Source organism: Cervus canadensis, chromosome 29 (assembly GCF_019320065.1).
Source record: "Cervus canadensis isolate Bull #8, Minnesota chromosome 29, ASM1932006v1, whole genome shotgun sequence".
Classification (NCBI taxonomy): Eukaryota; Metazoa; Chordata; class Mammalia; order Artiodactyla; family Cervidae; genus Cervus; species Cervus canadensis.
The window spans coordinates 6847111-6870897 of record NC_057414.1 but is presented as its reverse complement, the minus strand read 5'-3'; the positions used below and the strand labels follow the sequence as shown (position 1 = coordinate 6870897).

The 23787-nt window shown below is 47.9% G+C and overlaps 1 protein-coding gene across 1 annotated transcript; it reads right to left on the bottom strand.

The window, feature by feature from the left end:
* Nucleotides 1–17965: 17965 nt before the first annotated feature.
* On the bottom strand, nt 17966–19837 carry FAM181B (family with sequence similarity 181 member B). The gene has a single exon (XM_043451827.1). The coding sequence runs from the start codon at nt 19685–19687 to the stop codon at nt 18410–18412; it is 1278 nt and encodes a 425-aa protein (XP_043307762.1). The 5' UTR covers nt 19688–19837; the 3' UTR covers nt 17966–18409.
* Nucleotides 19838–23787: the final 3950 nt, after the last annotated feature.

Genomic DNA, 23787 nt, shown 5'->3' with positions numbered 1-23787 from the left:
TTAACCAATTTGCTGTTAATATTCTTGCTGCACTGGTGTATTTTGAGTTGTATAGTGTTTTTTCAGTTTCAGAATAATCAAGAAACAAATATTTTCTGATGTATTCATATAACTTACAGCTCTTCAGTAAATGGATTACCAAATAATCCAAGAACCTAATAGTTACTTCTATTTGAAATTTCTTCTAGTGAATTACTGCTTGGGGCATAATCTGAAAAGAATTTTGTTTCAATTCACTTCTTGTAGTCAGAATAATTTTTAATATTTTTCTCATTTACCACTTTCATATTTGATATTCTGTCAGTTTTATATGCATTTTCTCTCAGTTCTTTGAAAATAACTTTAAATTTGTCAAAATAAGGTCAAATCAGAAGCCTGCAGTTTCTATAATTCAACTTTTACTGAAACGTTCCAAAACATCTTTCAGAAATCAATCTAAAGGCATGTTAAAGTTTTGTCAATTTTTCCCTATTTTATCAACTCTCTTGTCAAAAAAAGGGGAGAAATGTATTTAGAATTGTACATGCTTTTAAAAACTACCAAGTATATTTCTCTCAGAGAGAAATTCAGCTTTGACAAAGAATCAATGGGAACTGAATATTCTATAGTTTTATGTACATAATGAATTAGAAGAAATCTGTACAGACTAGCTATGACTCCATACATATCAGACCTTGTTTCTCCTCTACTGTCCATGTTGTTCCCAAACCAGGCACTTTAGAATAGATTCTATTACAGCACAGTTTCTAACTGTGCACCCTCTTTTTTTTTTTTTCATTTTTATTAGTTGGAGGCTAATTACTTTACAATATTGTAGTGGTTTTTGCCATACATTGACATGAATCAGCCATGGATTTACATGTGTTCCCCATCCCGATCCCCCCTCCCACCTCCCTCTCTACCTGATCCCTCTGGGTCATCCCAGTGCACCAGGCCCAAGCACTTGTCTCATGCATCCAACCTGGGCTGGTGATCTGTTTCACCCTTGATAATATACATGTTTCGATGCTGTTCTCTCTAAACATCCCACCCTCACCTTCTCCCACAGAGTCCAAAAGTCTGTTCTGTACATCTGCGTCTCTTTTTCTGTTTTGCATATAGGGTTATCATTACCATCTTTCTAAATTCCATATATATGTGTTAGTATGCTGTAATGGTCTTTATCTTTCTGGCTTACTTCATTCTGTGTAATGGGCTCCAGTTTCATCCATCTCATTGGAACTGATTCAAATGAATTCTTTTTAATGGCTGAGTAATATTCCATAGTGTATATGTACCACAGCTTCCTTATCCATTCATCTGCTGATGGGCATCTAGGTTGCTTCCATGTCCTGGCTATTATAAACAGTGTGCACCTTCTTTTAATAAATGTACAGTGAGGGCATGAATACTCCCAGAAACCTTTTCTATGCTGAACAGCTGACAATAACAATTCTCCATGGAAGACAGAGATATAAATATATCCACTAAACTCAGACTAAACTTATCCCTCTCAGCTTCCCATTCAGTTCAGTTCAGTTCAGTACAGTCGCTCAGTTGTGTCCAACTCCTTGAGACCCCATGAACTGCAGCACGCCAGGCCTCCCTGTCCATCACCAACTCCCGGAGGTTACTCAAACTCATGTCCGTGATGCCATCCAGCCATCTCACCCTCTGTCGTCCCCTTCTCCTCCTGCCCCCAATCCCTCCCAGCATCAGGGTCTTTTCCAATGAGTCAACTCTTCACATGAGGTGGCCGAAGTTTCAGCTTCAGCATCAGTCCTTCTAGTGAACACCCAGGACTTATCTCCTTTAGGATGGACTAGTTGGATTTCCTTGTAGTCCAAGGGACTCTCAAGAGTCTTCTCCAACACCACAGTTCAAAAGAATCAATTTTTCAGTGCTCAGCTTTCTTCACAGTCCAACTCTCACATCCATACATGACCACTGGAAAAATCATAGCCTTGACTAGACGAACCTTTATGAATCCAAAAATTCCCATGTCTCTCCAATAGCATCCAATACAAAGGGAAGTGTGTACAGGGGAAGCTGAAAAGCTAGGAGACAGCCATCCTTACCAGTTGCACGCAGTTAAGGACATCTTAACTTCTGCAAATTGTGCAAAACATAGCCATATGAACACATTGCCAGAGGACCACACACACACACACACATACAGATACACACACCCTGGGCCTTGGAAGGGTCTTGTGTAAATGAAGAGGAAAATAGAGTTTTATTGGCTTCATGGTAAATCAGTGGTAAGGCATAGTAAACCTGTCTATTGTCGATTTGATTAGCATAACCAGCATGCACACCGGTATGAGTTAAGGTCACACTAACTTCTGTAACAAACACAAAGCTGACTTACAGCCCAAGCACATTAGAGGTTTATTTCTTGCTCATATACAGTCCAGAATAGATTTTCCTTATTGACTGGCAGTTCTCCTCTAAACAAAGACTTGGAGACCTAGTTCCTTCCACCTATGGCTCCACCTTCAGTGCATGAATTCCAAGACTGCCATGCCCAATTAAATCAAACCACATAGGAGAAAAAGTATGGAGGGTCACATATGGGCAGTTTTAGGGACTCAACCCACAAGTGAAGCATACCTCTTTTACTCACATTTCATCATCTAAAACTCAGTCACATGCACGCATCTAACCGCAAACAGGGAGCTGAGAGTGGAAACTGCTTTGTAGCAGTTCAGGGCCACAGAGGTCCCCAACTTGCATGCAGCATCACTCCATAATATGGTCTACAAGCAGAGAAGATACAACATTGCATCAATCTCTGCTTCATGGTTGCCAGGGCAGGCACAAAGTGAAGAGAGGGAGAAAACAAATCCATTCCTTTTACTTCTACACCAGCGAAGCTACTGCCCATAGAGTCCTGTGCATCTGTCATCACTAGGTGGCTCTTTAGGCCTTTGGATTCCCCAAGATTTGATCTGAGACAGTTTCCAGTGAAGCAGGATAAAAGGATTTTCCAGCCATCTGAGCAGACATATAAACGGCCCTATTCTTCCTGGCCTCTCCCAAAGAATGGGTCTGGGCCTGCGTGTACCTCAGGGAGATTAGCAACACAGAGAAAAGAGAAGGCAGTGCAATTAAGCAGGGCACAGGGGATGTCCACTGGAGGAAGAGACGCTGAGCCCACCGGGCCTGGTCAGAGTCCCGACTCCAGCCGGGATGCTCAATACGACAGCGTTTCACACTACTTCCATCTCATCGTCATGAAGTGGAGACTGTAACACTACAGACATCTACAAGTTTCCGGCTTTTCCAAATGCTTTCACCAACAATCTTTCCTTTGTCCCCGTGACATCCCACTGCAGTAGGCGTTAGACACTGTTGGTCCCACTTTGCAGGTGGGGAAACGGAGGGACTAAAATGAAAACTAACTTGCCTGAGGTCACAAGGCAAGTAAGAGGCAGATGCAGAACTTGCCAGTCTTCCCATTTTTCTGTGCCCTGCATTTTAAAAATCACTGCCAATTACTTGATCCCCTTGCTCCTCACTGTGGCATCCTGATGACAAGTAGTCTCATTTGAAATGAAACTGTATTCATTTCACAGAGGAAAATACTGAGATTCAAGGAGGTCTAAGCGACCTGCCCACTTTGGCAAGACTAAGGCTATAATTCACATTTCTAGATTTCCTCTTCAAACAGGCTTTTTAACCCAAACACCAAACACTGTAACTGGCCAAAGGCCAGTTTTCTATACTTGCTCCCACATAGCATATATATATATATTTAAATTCTTTTTAGATGTTTAGAAAAGGCCTTTTTCCTCTCTCCCACCAGACGTGATCCTATAATTTTGGTCAGTGTCAAAATTAGCCCAATCTTTCACATGCTCTAGTTGTACATTTTGTAAACAACTGTGTGAATGAAGAAAGTAGAAAATAAAGGCATTGACAGGGACTGAGGAGCAAGCAGGTAATAGAAGTGGGCGGTCTTCCAGTGCCCTCATGAGAAGCTTATGGCACAGAACAGCAGTCCTCAGACTGGCTTCCAGCCCTGACCTTGCTGCACTGGCCACTTCAGCAGTGTTGGCAGAGCTGGGGCTGTTTCTCAAGCTGTCCCCTCACCCCAGGTGATTCAGAAGATTAGTCAGGACTGAGGATCATTCTGCTCCCATAATCTGCTCTTATGAGCAGATCTTTTCCCTCAGCTAAAAGGAAATGATAATCTCATGAGAAGAAATGATACCAAATTGACCTAAAAGCCAGCTACAAGCATTAGCTCAGAGTCGGGAACCATTAAAAAGCTAACGGGACTTTGATCTTCCAAAGACTCCAGGTGAAATGGAAATAAATTCACAGTTAAGGAGGGGACTGTATCCTCTGGCCACATGATTTTCAGATTCCACGAATATTTACTAGTGTCTGAAACATGGCAGTGTTGGAGGCTGTTGACATTTCAGTTCACCTCTCAACCATCATGCAGAGACAACGGTGTCCTCCTTTCAGAGATGATACTCAAAAAACAGTCAAGGGACTGACCTACCCAGTGCTTGTAAGCAGCAGAGTCAGTTACATCCCAACCGGAAACAAGGGCACTGACCATGTCCTGGAAGTCCTCCTGGCCCTTTGCTAATAACTATATACATGATTTCTAATGGTCAGACCCACCATAAACAGCACAGAATGTTCTTATTCCCACTTTCCAGATGAGAAAACCAACACTTGGAAAGGCCCTTTAACTACCAGTGGCATCACTAGGAAACGGCAGAAATAGAATTCCTAGGTCCACCTGGGCTGTGCCCTGTGTGGGTCCACGCCCTGTGGGTCCAAGTTGCTGTCGTTGCAGCTCTGATGGTTCCCCCACTGTTTTCCAACTCGCTCTGGGCAATTGGTGTGCAGTGACACGTAGGGGCAAAGGTAAGCCCCCCGCCCCCGCCTCTGCTCAGAGAAAGGACAGTCGTTAAAGTCAGGCTGCAGGCTCCCTGTTCCCTCACACCATTGTGGGGAAGAGAACGGCTGCCTCTGGCAGCCACCCATGACCTGGGCCTGTGCCAAGGGGTTTCAGATTCAGCCGGAGTTCCGGGCTACTGTTCAAATGTGTCCCGGGTTTCGCTGGGCCCTTTGGTCCCCTGCCATGCAATGAAGTCCTGCTGTTTGGGGCTGATTGAGAGATTGGATTCTGGGCAGCACCCTGCACCCAGGACTCGGGTGTCCTGGGGCTCCCCGGGCACAAAGATGACCACCCACCACTGGGGCCTCGGAGGGAGGGCTGGCCGGGACAAGGACCGGAGCGCATGGTGAGGGGACGGCGCTCTCCCGCCTGCCGCTGTGAGCCCTTTGTGTCGCTTTTGTTTTGTCTTCTGGGGTAAAGGCTCCCTCCTCCATCACCCCTTTAGGAACCAGCTCATGTGAAGGGGCCGGTTAGTCACGGATTCCGAGTCATTGTGGAGGGATCGGGCGTTTTCAGTGCAGGAGCTTCCAGTGACCTCTTAAATCCTGAGATGAAAAATAAAGATAAGTCCAGAGCCCTTCCTCAGTGGATGCAGAGAAAGGACCACAGAGCCTGAGGCTCTTTTCCTGCTCCCTGTAGAGGTCTCTCTGGGCAACAGCAGTAACAATAACACTGACAGGTTTAAAGGGGTCTTTATATAATGCCTGGGCCTCTATATACACCATCTAATGGACCCACAACCCCCTGTGATATGATTAGTGCCAACTGACAGAAGAGAAAGCTGAGACTCTGGTTTACTATTCTACCCACGGGGTTCCCTGAGAGCTCAGTTGATAAAGAATCAGCCTACAATGCAGGAGACTCCAGTTTGATTCCTGGTCGGGAAGAGCCGCTGAAGAAGGGATAGGCTACTCACTCCAGTATTCTTGGGCTTCCCTTGTGGCTCAGCTGGTATAGAATCTGCCTGTATAGTCCATGGGGTCGCAAACAGCCGGACCCTACTGAGCAACTTTCACTTTTGCTTTTCCAAGGGCACACAGCTGAGAAGATAATGCAGGAATTCACATTCAGTTCTGTCTGGCTGCCTGACTCCAAAGATGCCCCTCAACATTCAGACCACCTAACCAGTGTAGCCAAGACCTATTCATGGTTGTTGTTCAGTCGCCTAGTCATGTCAGACTCTTTGTGACCCCATGGGCTGCAGCACGCCAGGCTCCCCTGTCCTTCAGCATCTCTCAGAGCTTGCTCAAACTCATGTCCATTGAGTGGCTAGGTAGGAGTTGCCAACTAGAGTAGGCTGGAAGAGGAAATCAACTGTGAACCCTGAGGGAGCCTCCCTTAAAAATGAGGGCCCCATTGTCTTACTTTTTCAACAATTACCATGGAATGGGTGGGTTAACCACAGTCATTTATTTCTCACAGTTCCAGAGGCTGAAAGTTTGATATCAGGGGGCCAGCAGAATAGGGTCCTTGGTAAGGCCCCTGCTTCTTTCTATGTCCTCACAAGGTGGAAAAGAGAGTGAGTGAACTTTCTGGTATCTTCGTTTACAGGCACTAATTCCATTCATAAAGAACTCCACCCTTATGACCTAATTAACTCCTAAAGGCCCCATCTCCAAATACCACCACATTGGAGATTAAGGTTTCAACATATAGACTTGGGGGAGGACACACACACTCAATCCATAACACTCATAGTTCAGGCAAAGGCTTTAAAAGGAAAAGCTGATTACCCAAGTAGATCTTAGAATGAGAGGAAGGAGAGTATCTGTGCTGTTGGGTCCCTGAGGCAATCGTTCTGGACAAGTCCCAGCCTAGAGCTCCTGGGAGGAGACTGTCTTCCCACAGTGCACATGGGAACTTTGCAGCAAATGGGGTCAACTGCACCCACAGATCTGTTAAGACAAGTTTCCATTGGTGAAACCCAGGGTGAGAGCTGCCTATATAGTGTTTTTGTACAAATTTTAAAAAGAAGAAGGCATCCCCTTTTTGGGTGCCCAGTTTAGTGGCCCAAGAATCAGCATGGGCTGGATTTTAGTTTCCACTCATCTCCTTGGCTGTGCAAACTCCACAGTGTATATGTGATCTGTACCACTCAGTGAAACCGAGTTGATGACAAGCAATGGCAGCAGCAGATTTATCAGACCCCAGTTCTAGACCCACTAGAACAGCAAAGCCAGCCTGGATCCCCTTTTGGACTAAGTATCTATTGGGTCATGTCAGCCTCCAGGTTCTGGTATGCTCTGGGGAGAAGGGAAGACTCTAGCAGAGAGATAGTAAGAATTCAAACAAATGAGGCAGTAGGTATTTGAGCAGTCAGTTACACATAAAGAAACCTAGTTGTACTTGTCCCCAGTTTTGCGGATTTGTTTGTACAAGCTAGACCATTCCGAGTTCCTTCATACTGAGTACTGTTCTTGCGTTCCTGTCTTCTGTGACCATGTGTGTGTGCCTGGTTGCTCAGTCATGTCCGACTCTTTACAACCCCATGGGCTGTAGCCCACCACGTTCCTCTGTCCATGGCGATTCTCCAAGCAAGGATGCTGCAGTGGGTTACCATGCCTTCCTCCAGGGGATCTTCCTGACCCAGGGATCGAACCTGTGACCACAGATAATGGGAATTCTCATGGTCAGGCATGAACTGCTTGATGGAAAAAATTGCACTAAAGCATAATGCATGATCCTTCTAATGGACTGTTGAACTTGATTTGCTAATATTTTGTTGAGGATTTTGTTTCAATATTCCTCAGGGATATTGACCTCTAATTTTCTTTCCTTGTAGTATTCTCTGGCTTTGATATGTCTATGAAAAAAATGTTGCTGGCCATATCAGTAAACAAAAGATATTGTAGCCATCAAGCCACTACAGCCTCCCAGATGGTGAGCCCTGAAGGGATTCAGGATGGAGACAAATGCACTGTCCACTGCCAAGCCCTCAGCCTCTGCAATCTCCTCCAGCTGCTCAGACCAAGGGGATTCACGGTGAGAAAGCACAGGATTCTGGCTCCCAGGTAGCTGAGGTGCTTATCAAGGGAATGATTTCAGTAAGCCCAGACCCTTGCATCTTCCCATATGTAGAAAAGTACTAAATTCCTTAACTGGAGAATTAACTTGTGTGTGTGTGTGTGCGTGTGCACCTGCTAAGTTGCTTCAAGTCGTGTCTGACTCTTTGTGACCCAGTGCACTGTAGCCACCACAGTGGACTGTCCATGGGATTCTCCAGGCAAGAATACAGGAATGGGTTGCCACGCCCTCCCCTAGGGGCTCTTCCCAACCAACCGATCAAACTCACATCTCTTACATCTCCTGCATTGGCAGGTGATTCCACCTGAGATATCTGGTTTTCTTTAATTACTAGTAATCTTTTGATGTTCCTACCTGGTCTTTGTTGCAAAAACTCTTATATATCCTGGCTCCTCCCTTACCTCTTTGAAAGCAGTCTCTGAGATGCTGTGTCCTGGATTTAAGCCCTCAGTTTTACCCATGGAATAAAGCATAATTTTCCACATTTAGGCTGTGCTTTTTTTCTTTAAATTGTCAGGTATCAGGGAGATGCCAGCCTCATACAATGCAGCTGGCTTGACGATATGATCAGACAGAGCCACGAGCTGTGCCCCTTAGATGGGTAGGGCCACAGGCTGTAATCCACAACTGGACAGGGTGCTGGCTGTGCCATGCGGTGGGGCTGCCTCCCTGACTGGGCTGGGCCACCGACAATGCTCAGTAATCAACCTGGGCCTTCAGCTCTGAGACTGGGAAGGGTTAGGACCCCACCTCCCCAGCTGGGTGGGGCCACAATCTGTGCTCTGATGCTATACAGGGCTGCTGGCCTGGCTCCCTGCCCAAACAGGGCAGCAAACTGGGCTCAGAGGCTGCTCAGGGTCTCTCGCCAGGCTCTCTTGTCAAGCAGAGCTGGAGGCTACGCTCAGCAAACAGTCAGGGCTGGGGGCTTGGCACCCTGTCTGGGTGGGGCCATAGGATGAGATCTACAGCCAGGCAGCCCTTCGGCTGTGAACCCAACTGAAGCAGAACTGCCGACAGAATTCCCTGGCCAGAGAGGGCCACAGCTCAGCTCTTTGGATAAGCAGGACCACTGGCTGAGCTCTCTGCACAGGTGCCACCACCGGAAGGAACACAGTCAGCCAAGATCCACCTGCTGTGTGCTGTGACCCTCATCCCCTGCTTCCTCTCTAGCTGACCCCCAGTCATCTAACCCTACCGATTTACAACACCCCCGCCAGGGATTCCCAGGAGATAAGATAGGGCAAGTGGCCCTCCTGGGAGGCATCCTGGAACTCTGAGGAAGCTGGATGTCAACCCTGAACTCTCTTCCTCTATCAGGAGAAGGTGGAGGCCCTGGGGGACCCTTTACAGAGCAATGCCGGCCTTGCAATCAATGCTGGTGATGCAAAGTGAAGTCCTGCTCTTCCAATGCATTGTTTCCTAGTTTCTGTGATCCCAGGGAATGCCTCAGACCCACTTCTGGGTTCTAGAATCTTCACAGAGGCATCTTATTGTGCACAGTTGCTAGTTGGTCTTTCTGTGAAAGAGATGGAAGGAGCCACCTCTTCCACCATCTCACTGACATCCCTCCCTCCTGACTGATATGTCTTTATTATTATTTCCTGCCTTGAAAAAAAAGTCATTCTTACACTGCTGCCAAACAAATAGAATCATGATGTATACAGTTAATTTCATCTTTGTGTGTGCTCAGTCACGTCTGGCTCTTTGCAACGCTATGGACTGTAGCCCGCCAGGCTCCTCTGTCCATGGGATTCTCCAGTCAAGAATATTGGAGTGGGTTGACCTACCCTCCTCCAGAGGATCTCCCCAATCCAGAAATCAAACCTACAACTCTTGTGTCTCCTGCATTGCAGATAGATTCTTTACCCACTGAGTCACCTGGGAAGCCCCTAATTTCATGTTTTTAATAATTCTACTAATTTCTGACTTTAACAAAAACTTCCCCTTCTGGAAAATGAAAAGCGGTGGTCTTTCATGGGGTAAATATTACAAAGGCAATAAAACAGGGCTAGAGACATTGATGAGGACCAGGGTTGAATAGCAGCTTAGACACAAGGTCCCAGAGGCAAGTGGGACTTGAACTTGGATATCTGTTGGGGGCAAAAGAGGTTGAGAGGGGCAGGTGAGACACTCAGCACTATTAGAATCCAGAAACAGCAGTCACATGAAAAGCAGTATCTTAGGTCCAAGCCGTCCTCAGAGGCATCTTGCAGCAGTGGCTGGAGCTGGCAGAGCATTTGGTAGCAGGGAAGGACAGAATCTGTCCAATAGCAAGGAGAGCCAGCAATTTGTTCACACGGTAAGCCTCTGAGTCCCTGTAGGTCAGACACAGGCAGTCCCTGGAGGCACAGCAATGAAGGGGACTTACACAGTGCCTGGGCTCACAAGCCTCAAGTCTAGTGAAGACAAAGGGCCAGGCCCCCACTGAGCGAACTGGGCATCCTGACAGAGCTCCAGAACACAGTGGAACCTGAGTGAGAGACAGGACGGAAGCGGTGCCACACAGATCAGACACACAGGGAGGAGGGCAGGGGAAAGGTGTCCCGTCTGAGCACACAGACGCCTGCTCGCTTCTCTGCCACCATCACTGGGCCAGTGGACCCACCTCCTGGTGAGGAGCAGACCCCCTAGGCCCTGGCAGAATAGGTTCTTCCTGGCCCAGAGGCTGAGTATTCGCAACCAAGTGATGCTGGATGCAATGAGGTTCAACAATAGCCTCAGAGTGCGTAACAAGTGGGAAGAGACACAGGAGACGCAGGTTTGGAACCTGGGTCAGGAAGATCCTGTGGAGGAGGACATGGCAACCCACTCAGTATTCTTGCCTGAAGAATCCAACGGACAGAGGAGCCTGGCGGGTTACAGTCCACAGGGTCGCAGAGTCAGACGCGACCGAGCATGCACACACGCCATGAGTCAGCACTCTGTCAGATGCACCTCATTCTGCCAAGCCCGGGCATGCCCTGAAACTCTCAGCCTGCTCCTAATATTCTTCAGTCTGCTGAGAGCCCACCCCTCAAATTGCGGACAGCTCCGAGAGGCTGTGTTACATCTGTTCCGAGCCCCTTTCCTAGTATTCCGCTAAAATGAAATCAAATCAAATCAAATCAAATGGGATAAAATAAAACAAGATAGGCATAGTTACATAAGTCTTGTTTAAGTCCACATACACACACACACACACACACACACACAAAACAACTTTGTGTGGCACAATAAGTAGGATTTAACTTTGCTTGCCATAGTGTTCATTCCTTTATGAGTTTCCTAGGACTGCTATAACAAAGTGCCACAAACCAGTTGGTGGCTTCGAACGATAGCAATGTACCGACTCACAGTCCTAGAGGCTAGCAGTCTGAAATCAAGATGTCGGCAGGGTCTCCGTGAAGGTGCTGGTGAAACACGCCTCCTGGCCTCTTCTAGCTTCTGCTATTTGTGGGCAACCTCTGGCACGCCTTAGCTTACAGACACACCATTCCACTCACATCTTCTCCCTGCATATCTTCACACTGTCTTCCCTCTGCATCTAACTCTGGGTCCAAATTTCTCCTTTTTATAGGACACCAGTCATACTGGAATAGCTCCCACCCTAGTGACTTCATTTTAATATGATAATGTCTGATGAGTTAAGACCCTATTTCCAAATGAGGTCACATTCTGAGGGTTTGTTTGGGAGTTAGGACTTTTGAGGGAATATAATCTAATCCATAACATTTATTCTAGGTAATACGTGGATCTTGAGACTGTTGTCAAAAATCTAGCCAGGTATTCTTCTTCCTCCTCCTCCCCTCTCCCTCTCCTTCCCTACCATCACATTCTATGAAAAAATAAATATGATTTTTCTCAACTTGAATATGTTTCTAAGAACATCACATTTTGAAAGTGAAAAAAAAAAATAGCCTGCCTATACTATTCATTTAGGAATTAAACTAGCTAGTACTTGGTGACATCTCTGAGATTATTTTCCTGTATTGCTTCTTCACTCTCATATAGGCATCATCTATAATTTGAACTAACTGTCCAACCCGATTTTAGACTCATTGAGAACAGGGCTTCTAGTTATGGTTACTCTCACAGAAGAAAATTCTGGTCACACTGGATAGATGAAACAAATGACTGAAAGCATGTCATAACATCCTCCATGCCTGCCACCAAATGCACTTTTTTTTTTTAAAGTCACTCAGTCATGCACGACTCTTTGCAACCGCATGGACTGTACAATCCACGGAATTCTCCAGGCCAGAATACTGGAGTGGGTGGCCTTTCCCTTCTCCAGGGGATCTTCCCAACTCAGGCATCAAACCAAGGTCTCCCGCACTACAGGCGGATTCTTCACCAGCTGAGCCACAAGGGAAGCCCAAGAATACGGGAGTGGGTAGCTTATCCCTTCTCCAGCAGATCTTTCCAACCCAGGAATCGAATCAGGGTTTCCTGCATTGCAGGCAGATTCTTTACCAACCGAGCTATCAGGGAAGCCCTACCACCAAGTGCACGGCTCCAGGCAAAATAACCTTGCCCTTTGGTTCAACAAAATTACTAGTATAGTTGTTCTTGCCACATACATAAAGCCTGTCACCATTAGGGTTTCCACAGAAAGTAGGCTCTCTTTGAACATGAGCTCTTTAGCAAATAGTGGCATATGGCCATTTGACCATATGCCTGCCGTAAGTCTGGGGAGAAGCTCAAATATGAAGTTTCTTTTTCAACTTTAAAGCCCCATAAAATTCACTCAATAACCATTTATTTTTATTAGATGTAATTATTGTCAAATTCCAGAAAATGATAGGAATGCAGAGGTGAGTACCGTCCTCTATAGACAAGTCAGAGGAATAAATAACTGCTATTACAATAGTATGATTAACTGCAAGAAGATAAGCCTGGGGGTCTTGGAGTAGCATAGCTGATTCCAGAGTAGAGGCACTTAACTGATTCAGAGAGGTTTTAAGAGGCGACACTTAAGCTGAGAATGACAGGTTTAGTGGAAACTAACAAGCAGAGAAAATGGGATTGCATTCCAGGTATAGGCAGAAGAGGGGTAAATTCATGAAAGTGCCATGGATATAGCGCATTCAAGCACCTATCTACAGTTGGTACTAGATTCCTACAACGTGGAGACTAGAGGGGAGTGGGAGCAACTGAAGTCGTGACTAGAGAGGCTGACAGGACCTGTGTGTTTGAGCTACCGATTCTGAACTTTACCTTGGAAGTGACAAAAAAACACTGAAGGATTATAAGCAAAGGAGTGATGACACAGAGTTGCTTCTTTAGCACTAACACATCATCCAGCAATGAGGAGGATGAATTAAAGGATGCGGAGTTCAGAGGCAACGAGGTCTTTAGACCATTGCAGGAGGTGAGGTGAGGGGTGATGAGGACCCCAACTAAGGAAGGGGCTGGGACGGAAGAGGAGAGGAGACACAGAAAAGGGCGTTTCCAACTGCCGGCCCAACCTACTAGTGAGTCGTAACAGCAGCCAACGGATAACAGCCAGGCTTTATTAACAAATAGAAAAAAAATATATTGATGTGCCATGTGGCTCCTACATGAATCAGGGCTTTGTAAAGAAAGAAAAAAACACAACTTCAATTATCTACCAAAACAGATCATTGAATATTAATACAGATAATAATCTACTATGATTTAAATTATTAAATATGGGTGTGTTGGTATGAATATAGTTATATTGAGCCAGGATATAAAATTAAGTTTTTCTGAAGATCATGAATAAAAATCTTTGAAACATAGTGACTTAGAGACTAGTTCAGAATAGGCGCTGGTAACCATTTGGACAGGATGAGAGGCTATAAGAAAAAAATGTGGCTAGGTTGATGGTGGCTACTCAGATATGTTTAACTTTGGGACACAAAGTTGAAGGAGTTCATGCCCCACCCCACCCCCTGAGAAGCTATACAGGAAGTCAAAGGGAAACTGGCTCTAGGATGGACAAAAGAAGCTGAGGCTGCAACCAGAGATCTGGGGGTTGTCAGGGCATTAGTGACCAAGCAAGCCTTGGGAGGCGCCACCCTCACATGGAGAGAATATGTGGAGTGTGAAGAGCAAAGGGCAGAAGTGAGGGCACCCTGAGGCTCACCAGAGGTGACAGCACCAGCAAGGAGAGGAAGCGGTCCTGGCCAGAAAGTGAGGAGGGAAACCAGGCCTCCAAAAACCCAAGAAGCGTTTCAGGAAGATGGAGCCCAGCTGTTCAGATGCAGCGCAAAGGCCATGAATGCTTGAGAACAGAGACCCTACAGTTGGTAACTGGGGCTTCATGAGAACAGTCTGGGGGAAATAATGGGCAGAAGTAGGCTTCTCTGGTGGCTCAGACGGTAAAGAGTCTGACTGCAGTGCAAGAGACCCAGGTTCGATCCCTGGGTCAGGAAGATCCTCTGGAGAAGGATCTTCCACTCCAGTATTCATGCCTGGAAAATCCCATGGACGGAGGAGCCTGGCAGGCTATGGTCCATGGGGTCGCAAAGAATCGGACACGGCTGAGCGACTTCACTTCACTTCAGTGGGCAGAAGTAGAGTGACTAACTGTACCAGTCTGCCCAAGATTGGGGGTTTCTTGCTCCATGGCACTTTCAGTGCTAAAACTGGACAGTCCTATGCAAACTGGGATGGTTGGTCACCTTAGGACTCAAAATAGTTAAGGTCTAAGTAGCAGGTGAGATGGAGGCCAAAAGTATGGATTCTTTTTCTGAGAGACTCCAACTCTAAAAAGAAGAATGTAGAGTAATATTCCCTCTAGAGAAAGAAATAGGATCAACAGAGTTTTTCACTTCTTTATTCTTCCTCTTTCTTATTTTTAAAGCCATGCTAAAGGCTTAGTTCTACAATGAAAGGAACAAGTGAGGATGAGGTTGGATCTGTAAGAGACTAGGGATAATTGATGGAGCAGCATCTTGTCCTCAAGGAGCAGAAGGGGCAGATGCTGAGTCCTGAAGGAAGGAGAAGGTCCCACCTGCTTGAGAGAAAATTCCATGTGTGAAAGTGGGGATGGGAAATCGAAGGAGGTTACAACAGATGCTTTCCATCTTGTCAGGACGTGGATTGAGGAGATGGGTGGGACTGAGGCTTGAAGGGAGATGAGCAAAAGCGTGGAAGAGCTCTTCAGATGTAAGAAAACTAAAACACATTCCAGGAAACAAGGAATGCCCAGCTGAGATGGGGAGTCATGAATATGCAGAGTACAATGTAATTATTATTACTAACTAAGCTAAGGTCCCCAGCCTGTCCAAAGTCATACAACTGCAAGCATATTATAACATATTTCCAGTCTTGGAAAACATCTGTTGCTGTTGTTTATAGTCGCTGAGTCATGTCCAACGCTTCGTGGCCCCATGGACTATAGCCCACCAAGCTCCTCTATCCACGGGATTTTCCAGGCAAGAATACTGGAATGGGCTGCCATTTCCTTCTTCAGGGGATCTTCTCAACCCAGGGATCAAACCCACATCTCCTGCATTACAGGTAGATTCTTTACCATTGAGCCACCAGGAAAGCCCCTTGAAAAACAAAATCTACCATTGCACTTAAGAAGAATTGTCTATGGGCAAGTATATGGTTAAACAGGAGACAAAAATACTTGCTAAACAGGCTTCAGGGAAAAATGACACAAGAGAGAAAGCAACAGTGTGTTCAGCCTTTGGCAGGACTGTCACTAACTGGGCACTCCTCACAGTGCTGCAGTAGGGGGAACAATCAGACGCGTGTGATCTCAGGTTGGAAAGGAACGCAGGGAGCAGAATCAGAGATGGGGCAATTTGGAACCTACAGAGGGGCCAAGCACACATTCCTGGCACCCTGGATGGCTTGGCACCTTGACCTAAAGCCAAGTCTTGGCTGCCTGATACTAAGAACTCTCTGTCCTTCTTGGTGGGCATTTATACATACCCTATGCCAAATCCCCATGATAATCCTTTGAGATAGTTCTCCAGCTTTGCCAATGGGGAAGACTGTGTTTCAATATGGTTAACTAGTCCATGACTGGTAAATTAGCAGGGATGAGGTGTAGCTAAGCTGACTGATTTAGCCCCTCCCTTTGCCCTTCTTTCTTTTCACCCTTAACAGTAAAGATAATAACAATATCTAAGCAGAGAACTTTGTAAGGATTAAATGAGATCATGGATGTGAAAGTGCCAGGGACCCCCACAGATGCTGTTCATTTATTTGTCTAGCACAGTGGTTTTCAACTGGTAGCAATTTTGCCCCCAGGAGATCTGTGGCAATGGGGATATTTTTGATTGTCACAAGTAGGGGAGTGCTATTGGTCTCTAGTGGGTACAGGCCAAGGATGCTGCTAAAAATTCTACTGTGCACAAACCCCACAACAAAAAATTCACCTGCCCAAAATGTCAGTGGTGAGGAAGACCCCTGCTAGCAGCATAATGCAGGGGACTGGGAATCACATACGCTAACAAATCACAACAGGGTCTCACAAGTAACAGGTCGCAGTGATAGGATGCTTGTAGATTTGGATCTTGGACCCACTACTTGCTTTGGGGAAGTTATTTAACCTGTCTGCACCTTACCTTTCAAATGGGGATCATAATAGCATCAAGTCATCTCAACAAGTTAAATTGTTGCTGAATAATTTTCTGCTAGCACAATGAAATTACTCACTTGTCACCACCTTGAAATTTAATAGTCACCAAGTGTCTGAAGATGCCAAGAGTTCTTTTCAGTTAGCAAGGCTCACTGCTGCATTTCCTGTGGTGCCTTCTCAAGACAGCTTTTCTTCAGAAGAGAGTGACTTAAGGATAGCATTGAAAGTTGTCTGCCATGGCTCAATACCATTTGTTCTTTCCCCAAATTCTTTTCTGAAAAGATGGCAGTACTTTTGACTTACACAAACACTGACCTAGATTCTAAAATCCTTTGCCTAACACTGGGTTTCAACTTTCTCCCAGGCAGACGCTCTTACCCTCTATCTCGGCTACCTGAACAGAAGCAGCTCTCTGCTCTACAATATAACGAGTAGGCAATATCCTGTATTGAAGGGGTGTTGGTCTCGATGTTTTCACCGGAAACGTCTACAGAACTGAAGGGCTCCCTTTTGGCTTTCCAGCGGCTCACTTCCCACCCAGGTTTTCCTCCTCTGCCCCTCAACCATCCTGCTACGCTGCCACTTCATGGCTGGTTAAAACACGTCTTTCCCCCAATGTCCCTCTGATGATCAGATCAGACTACTCTCCAGGGCTCCTTCAGATTCCATTCATCAAACCTGCTATCCAGGGAAAACTCCTTTGGAAACTTCACACTTTCTCTACTCCCCTTCTTGGAGGGACTGTGGGCCTAGGGAGTGAGGAAGCACAGACAGGCAGAAACCAACAGAGAGAGGAGCTGAGCAGCAGCAAAGAGGGTAGAGAGAGCACAGCTTGTAAGGGAAACGGCAAACAGATCAGCCAGCAAAGAGCGTGGGACTCACACCCCTAATGGCTTCCATGTGTAGAAAACATTTATCTATGTGTATAAAATCCATATACCTGCAGAACCAATCCAACAATGGGGGGTGGGGTAGGCTCAAGGCATGTTCTGTATTTTCCCTCTGAGTTACCCAGCAAGCTGTAAAACAGTGAAAACTGGAGAGGCATTGTCATCCCCACCCTCTCAGATAAGGAACCTCGAATGCAAAGATGTTATAACTGGCCTAGTCTCCACCTCCCACAGTGGCTGAAGCATGGGAAAAGGAGAGAAATAGACTCCAGGTTTGCTAAATTTCTCCCATACCAGAAATTTGCAAGAAAAGCCCATAGGAAAAAAATATCAGGGAGAGCAATGAGAGTCCAGAAGAAGAAAAATGAACAACAGCACTGATAAGAATGGGAGAGATAAAGAGACAGAAGAAACAAGGAACCAGAAGAAAAACTGGCGGAAAAATGACAGAGACCGACTCCGGCCCCCAACCGGGGAGCAGTAAGGGAGGGTCGCGGTGGCCCACTGGCCTCACGTCCTCAATAACAGTCACTAAAAAGGCAAAGAGACCACACAGGAAACCATCCTCTAAGAAGACACCCAAATCAATAACAACATACCTCTGCTCCGTTCTTTTCAATACAGACTTTAATGCACAACGCGCTCAAAGGGGAGGAAAGGAAAGCCCAGAGCACTGTCGGGAAGGGGCTGTTACACTAACCACGCTAACCTTCTGATGAAAGGTTGACTAAGGGACTGGGGGCTGCAGAAGCCACCGCCTGCCCTTTCCGTCATCCCCACCCTCTTCCCCGATCCCGTCTCGGTTTCTTGGCTCAACTGATCCGGTAAGAACCTATCAACGGCTTTTTTTGTTTGCTTTTAAACACGAGGCTGTGGTTAAAACAACCCCCAACTCCTTTTCATCTCTTTTTCTGAAGTTTCTTTTATTAATCGAATTTTTAAAATCCCGTTTCAACTCCACGTGCATGTGACGGTCGTTCTTTAGGCTCGAGAGAGACCCAGAGCGGGGAGCCCCAAGCGCAGTGTCTACTGGGGGAGAAGGGTGCTGCGCAGTCAATCCCGGGGCGCCCCCTCCTCCCCGGGCGCCCCTTCCCAAGCCCCGTCGGGCCTCCAAAGGCCGGCGAACGCCGTGCGGCTGTAGCCCGCGCTGTAGTCGTAGGACACCTGTTGGGGCGGCGGCGGCGGCGCCGGGGGCAGAGCGCAGTCTGAGAAGAAGGGGGCGAACGAGGCCAAGAGGCCGGGCCCGTCGTCCCCGCCCGGAGAGTCCGCGGCAGCGGGGTACACGGAGCGCAAGGGCTCGTTCAAGGTCAAGCCACCGCGGGGCGCGGGCAGGGGCGGCTTCTTGGTCGCGGGGCCGCCCGGGGCGCTCCAGGGCTCGGGGTACAGTAGGCTCCCCACCATCGCGGGCTGGGGCTCAAACAGGCCGGGCTCCAGCTCCGGGGGTCCCCGCAGGACGGCGGCCCCGGCGGGGAACACATCGAGAGGCTCCGCGCCAAGTAAGGCACCCGCTTCGGTGCCCGCGCCGTAGTCGGGCCCCAGAAGCTCGAAGAACTCGGCGGCCTCTGAGCCCTTCTCCAAGTCGCCCAGGCTCACGCCGGGCACCGACGGGCCGCACCCGCCGCCGCCGCCGCCCGGCCGGGACGGCTCGGTGAAGAAGGACGGCGGCAGGTTGCGGGCCCGCAGCGGGACCTTCCTGGCGCCGGGGACCGCCGGGCCGCCCGCGGAGCCGGCCGCGTCCCCGCCCACGAGCCCGGCAGCGGGCGCCGCCTCCGCAGCCCCGGCCGGATCGGCGCCCCCAGGGACGTGGCGCAGCGAGTCGAAGAGCGCGGCCAGGCTCCGGCTTTGCAGGCTGGCGGCCGCCGCGGCCTGCGACGCCTCCCGCCGGGGAGCCGCCTTGCCGTGGGCCGGGACCGGAACCGTCTGGGCGCCGGCGGCGGCGCCGGCGAGCGGCCGCTTGGCGGGCGTGTCGGCGGCGCCTGGGGAGGGCGGGCCCGGGGGCGCGGCGCCCATGAGGCCACTGCAGCGCTTGATCTGCTTCTGCAGGTACTTGCGGTGGTTCACCTTCCGCTTCGACTTGCCGGGCTTGTCCAGGGCCAGCTTGATGTTGCTAGACGCGGAGTCGATGAAGCTGAGCAGGTCGCGGGTGGCCTCGCGCGCTTCCCCGCTCTCGGCGCCCGCCAGCAGCGCGCCCGCCGGCGTCCCGGTCTCCTCATCCTCGAAACAGCAGCCCTTGTCCAGGGCTCCGAAGGCGCCTCCCAGCCCGTCCGGGGAGCCCCCGAAGCCGAAGGGGACGAAGGGGTGCGTGCTGAGGAGCGCCGCCTGGACTGCCATCGCCTCCGCTCCCGGGCGGTCCGTGCGCCCCCGGCCGCTTCCCGCCCGCCGCCCAGGCCCGGCTGCCGCCCTGGCGCGGTGCGCGCGGGGTAGCTTCCTCGCTCGGGGCCGGCTCGCTGCTCGGCCTCCCGGGGGAGCTCATTAGGTCTTGTAAGCGAGGGGCGGAGGGAGGGAGCGCGCGGCGACCGCCCCGGTGGCGAAGGGGAGGGGCTTACTTAGCGGGGCTTAGCCGAGGAGTGGGGGCGAAGGGGTCGCTTTTCTAGTTTTCCAGGCTTTCTCATGCTCATCTCCTTAACCCCTTAGTTTCCCTTCGCCCCGCGCGTTTCTCTTGGCCACTTCCAGCTGCAAGATGTGAAGATGGGGTGGCGCGTTCTCAAACTCCAGCTCCTACACAACCACACCCGGGCGTGGGGCACTCTCGCTGAGGCTGAGAAGGCAAGAAGACACGAGGGTTTCAACCCCAGCTCTAGTAATAATAGTAACCATCGGATACGGAGCTTGGGGGCTTCCCAGATGGTTCTAATGGTAAAGAACCTGCCTAGCAATGCAGGAGATGTAAGACATGCAGGTGCAATCCCCTGCGTTGGGACGATTCAACGGAGGAGAGCACTCCAGGATTCTTGCCTGAAGAATCCCATGGACAGAGGAGACTGGCGGGGCTATGGTCCACAGGGTAGCAAAGAGTCGGACACGACTGAATCGACGCAGCAACAGCAGCAGCAGAGGCAACTTAACACGCACCAGGAACTTGCTTATGCCAGGCACCGTCACTGCATTACCTCATTTAATCTTTGAACAATAGTCCTTTGAAGTACCTATTATCACTAACAAATGAGGAGACTGAGCCTGAGAGTTTCAAGGAGTTGGCCAAAGCTATATCCAGCTTCCCTGGTGGCTCAGAGGTTAAAGCCTGCAACGCGGGAGACCCGGGTTCAATCCCTGGGTCGGGAAGATCCCCTGAAGAAGGAAATGGGAACCCACTCCAGTGTTCTTGCCTGGGGAATCCCAAGGTGGAGGAGCCTGGTAGGCTACAGTCCACGGGGTCGAATCCGACTGAGTAACTTCACTTACTCAGGCACTCATATCCAGTCCAGGCTGACTCCAAAGCTATTCCTAAATCCTTGACAAAACCTAGGTTCTGTCTTGGCCTCAGCTTTCTCCCCTATCAGATGGGAGAAGGAAGCTAGTGTCTCTTCAAGCTCTAGCCCTGGTCCTGAGATTCTAACTCGATTTTCAGATTTTCATTCTCAACTCTGATGCTCATTCTTCTACCCCTTAATTGTTACAGGCAACGGTTTACAGCAAATTGAGGCCAGGCTTGACTCATCTTTTGTTAGTAGTAGATAGTAGATAGAGGAGGCAAGGGAGAAAGTCACTCCCACTAAGCCAGCTGGTGCTTTAGAGAAAGAGCCCTGTGTGTGTATGAAACTCTCAGTATCTTAGAGACAAAATACGGACCAGAACCTCTTCCCTACCTGTCAAACCATTTAGCTTGCCCTTTTGGAACTTCTGTTGTCTTTCAAGAATCACCTTGCAGTTCACTTAGACCCACTTTGACCTGCGCAAGCTTCTTAGGAGTGAAAAATGAGTAATATGGCAGAGCATGGCAGATGATTCCGAAAGACTTGGGTTCTGATCTTAGCCTCACGACTCAGTCCCTCTATGTTGGGTTGAAATCCTACCTCTGATGAGTACATAACTTTGGGCAAACCAGCTGACCTTTCTCTGCCGTAGCTCACACATGTTAAATGCAGGTTAGGTTGCCCACATCACCGGGCACTTGTAATCTTTAAAGGAAACATCTTGCGCAAAAATCCTTATCTGTTAACTGTTCTATAGCCTATGATGAGTATTTGCCCTTGTTTCTTTAAAACACAAAAAGGTGACTATGTTTCCTTACATGGACATCGAATATGCAATAGAATGCTTCAATCACAGGGTGTTCCTGAGGATTTAGTGAGGTTACATATGAAGATGCTGTGTGTGTAACAAAGTGTTCCCTAAATAAGTTATTATAGTTTAGGTGCAGAATCTACCCAGGGCAGATAAACTCTTTACTTTAAGCCTCATTTTTCAGGATGTAGCAAAGCCATTTTTGATCACTCTGAAGGCACAACCTTACCAAAGGAGAAAGGGCCAGATAAACACTTTTCATTTGGGAGATGAAGTACTTTTCCCATGCTGACATGCGGAAGCAAACTTTAAAAACAAAACTCAAGTTAGCTCAATTATAATGTACCTTTCCTTTGAGTTACACACAAGATTTTGTCCTCCATGACTGGACTGTTTTATTGTTGGTGACCTTGCACTCAGAAAATTGTGTGGACTTGTCACTGAGCTCCATTTCACCCTCCTCGGATGTGGATGTCAGCACTTTCCTTTCCCTGTCAGCAGGACCCTTCCATCGACCTCTGGGTCTGGCAGCCAAGAGCACTAACTCTTTTTTTTAACCTTCTTTCAATTGAGCAACTCTTACAAATCCCCAGACAGAGACAATACACTTAACTGACATCTTTAGTCTGAAAAAAAATCTCTCTTAATTCCCAGAGTTAGCTAAGCCCTCACATAATCATATTCAAGATAAATGGAATATGAAAACATTCACAGACTTTTATAAAGTCTGTTCCCAGATCATTGGAGTTCTGAGCATCAGAACTAATTTGGCATTAGAAGTGGATAGGTTCAAATTCTGGCCTGCCACCTGCAAGGTGAGTGCCCTTGGGCAAGTCAGTCTGCCTTTCTAAAGCTGTTTCTTCATCTGAAAAATGGGAGTGGTTCTAACTATCCTCAGAGTCTTTGTGAGAATTAGGTAAACGTAGAGGCAGGTACTAAAAAGCCTCTTGATGAAAGTGAAAGAGGAGAGTGAAAAAGTTGGCTTAAAGCTTAACATTCAGAAAACTAAGATCATGGCATCTGGTCCCATCACTTCATGGCAAATAGAGGGGAAACAGTGGAAACAGTGCCAGATTTTATTTTCTTGAGCTCCAAAATCACTGCAGATGGTGACTGCAGCCATGAAATTAAAAGACGCTTACTCCTTGGAAGGAAAGTTATGACCAACCTAGATAGCATATTAAAAAGCAGAGACATTACTTTGCCAACAAAGGTCCATCTGGTCAAGGCTATGGTTTTTCCAGTGGTCATGTATGGATGTGAGAGTTAGACTGTGAAGAAAGCTGAGTGCTGAAAAATTGATGCTTTTGAACTGTGGTGTTGGAGAAGACTCTTGAGAGTCCCTTGGACTGCAAGGAGATCCAACCAGTCCATCCTAAAGGCGATCAGTCCTGGGTGTTCATTGGAAGGACTGATGCTGAAGCTGAAACTCCAGTACTTTGGCCACCTCATGGGAAGAGTTGACTCCTTGGAAAAGACCCTGATGCTGGGAGGGATTGGGGGCAGGAGGAGAAGGGGACGACAGAGGATGAGATGGCTGGATGGCATCACCGACTCGATGGGCATGAGTTTGAGTAAACTCCGGGAGTTTGTGATGGACAGGGAGGTCTGGCGTGCTGCGATTCATGGGGTCGCAAAGAGTCGGACACAACTGAGCGACTGAACTGAACTGAACTGAAGAGGCAGGTAATATCTCTGAGTCTTGCCTGTTTTATCTGTGCAATGGAGATCATCTCAACTCCTCAGGGTTGTAGGGAGATGGTATATATGAAAGCTCCTGGCACAAAATAGCAGCTCAACAAATGCCCATGTTTTTTATTCCTCCACTCACTTCTTAACCAATATATCTCCCTATAAAATCAACATCATTTGTTCCTTCCCCCAACAAAGTGAGTGACTATTTTCCAATGCAAAAAAGCAGTTATACTTTCAGGTTGTAGAAACTTAGAAAAAGACAGTGTAATAGAGAGAGTGCTGAAATTAGAACTAGAGATTAAGACTGGAGCCCAGTATACCTTTTCATTATCCGTCTGGCTATAAAAATTTACTTAACCCCCTGTACCTAAATATTCCCATCTATAAAATGGGAATAATTATAAGGCTATTGGGGGCAAAGGAGGTAAGACTATATAATGAAGAAAAGACAGCCTTTTCAATAAGTGGTGCTGGGAAGACTGGACAACTGCATGTAAAAGAATGAAACGAGG

Bases quoted from the DNA above. Each gene is read 5' to 3' on its own strand.
- FAM181B (XM_043451827.1), bottom strand. From the start codon at position 19,687: ATGGCAGTCCAGGCGGCGCTCCTCAGCACGCACCCCTTCGTCCCCTTC.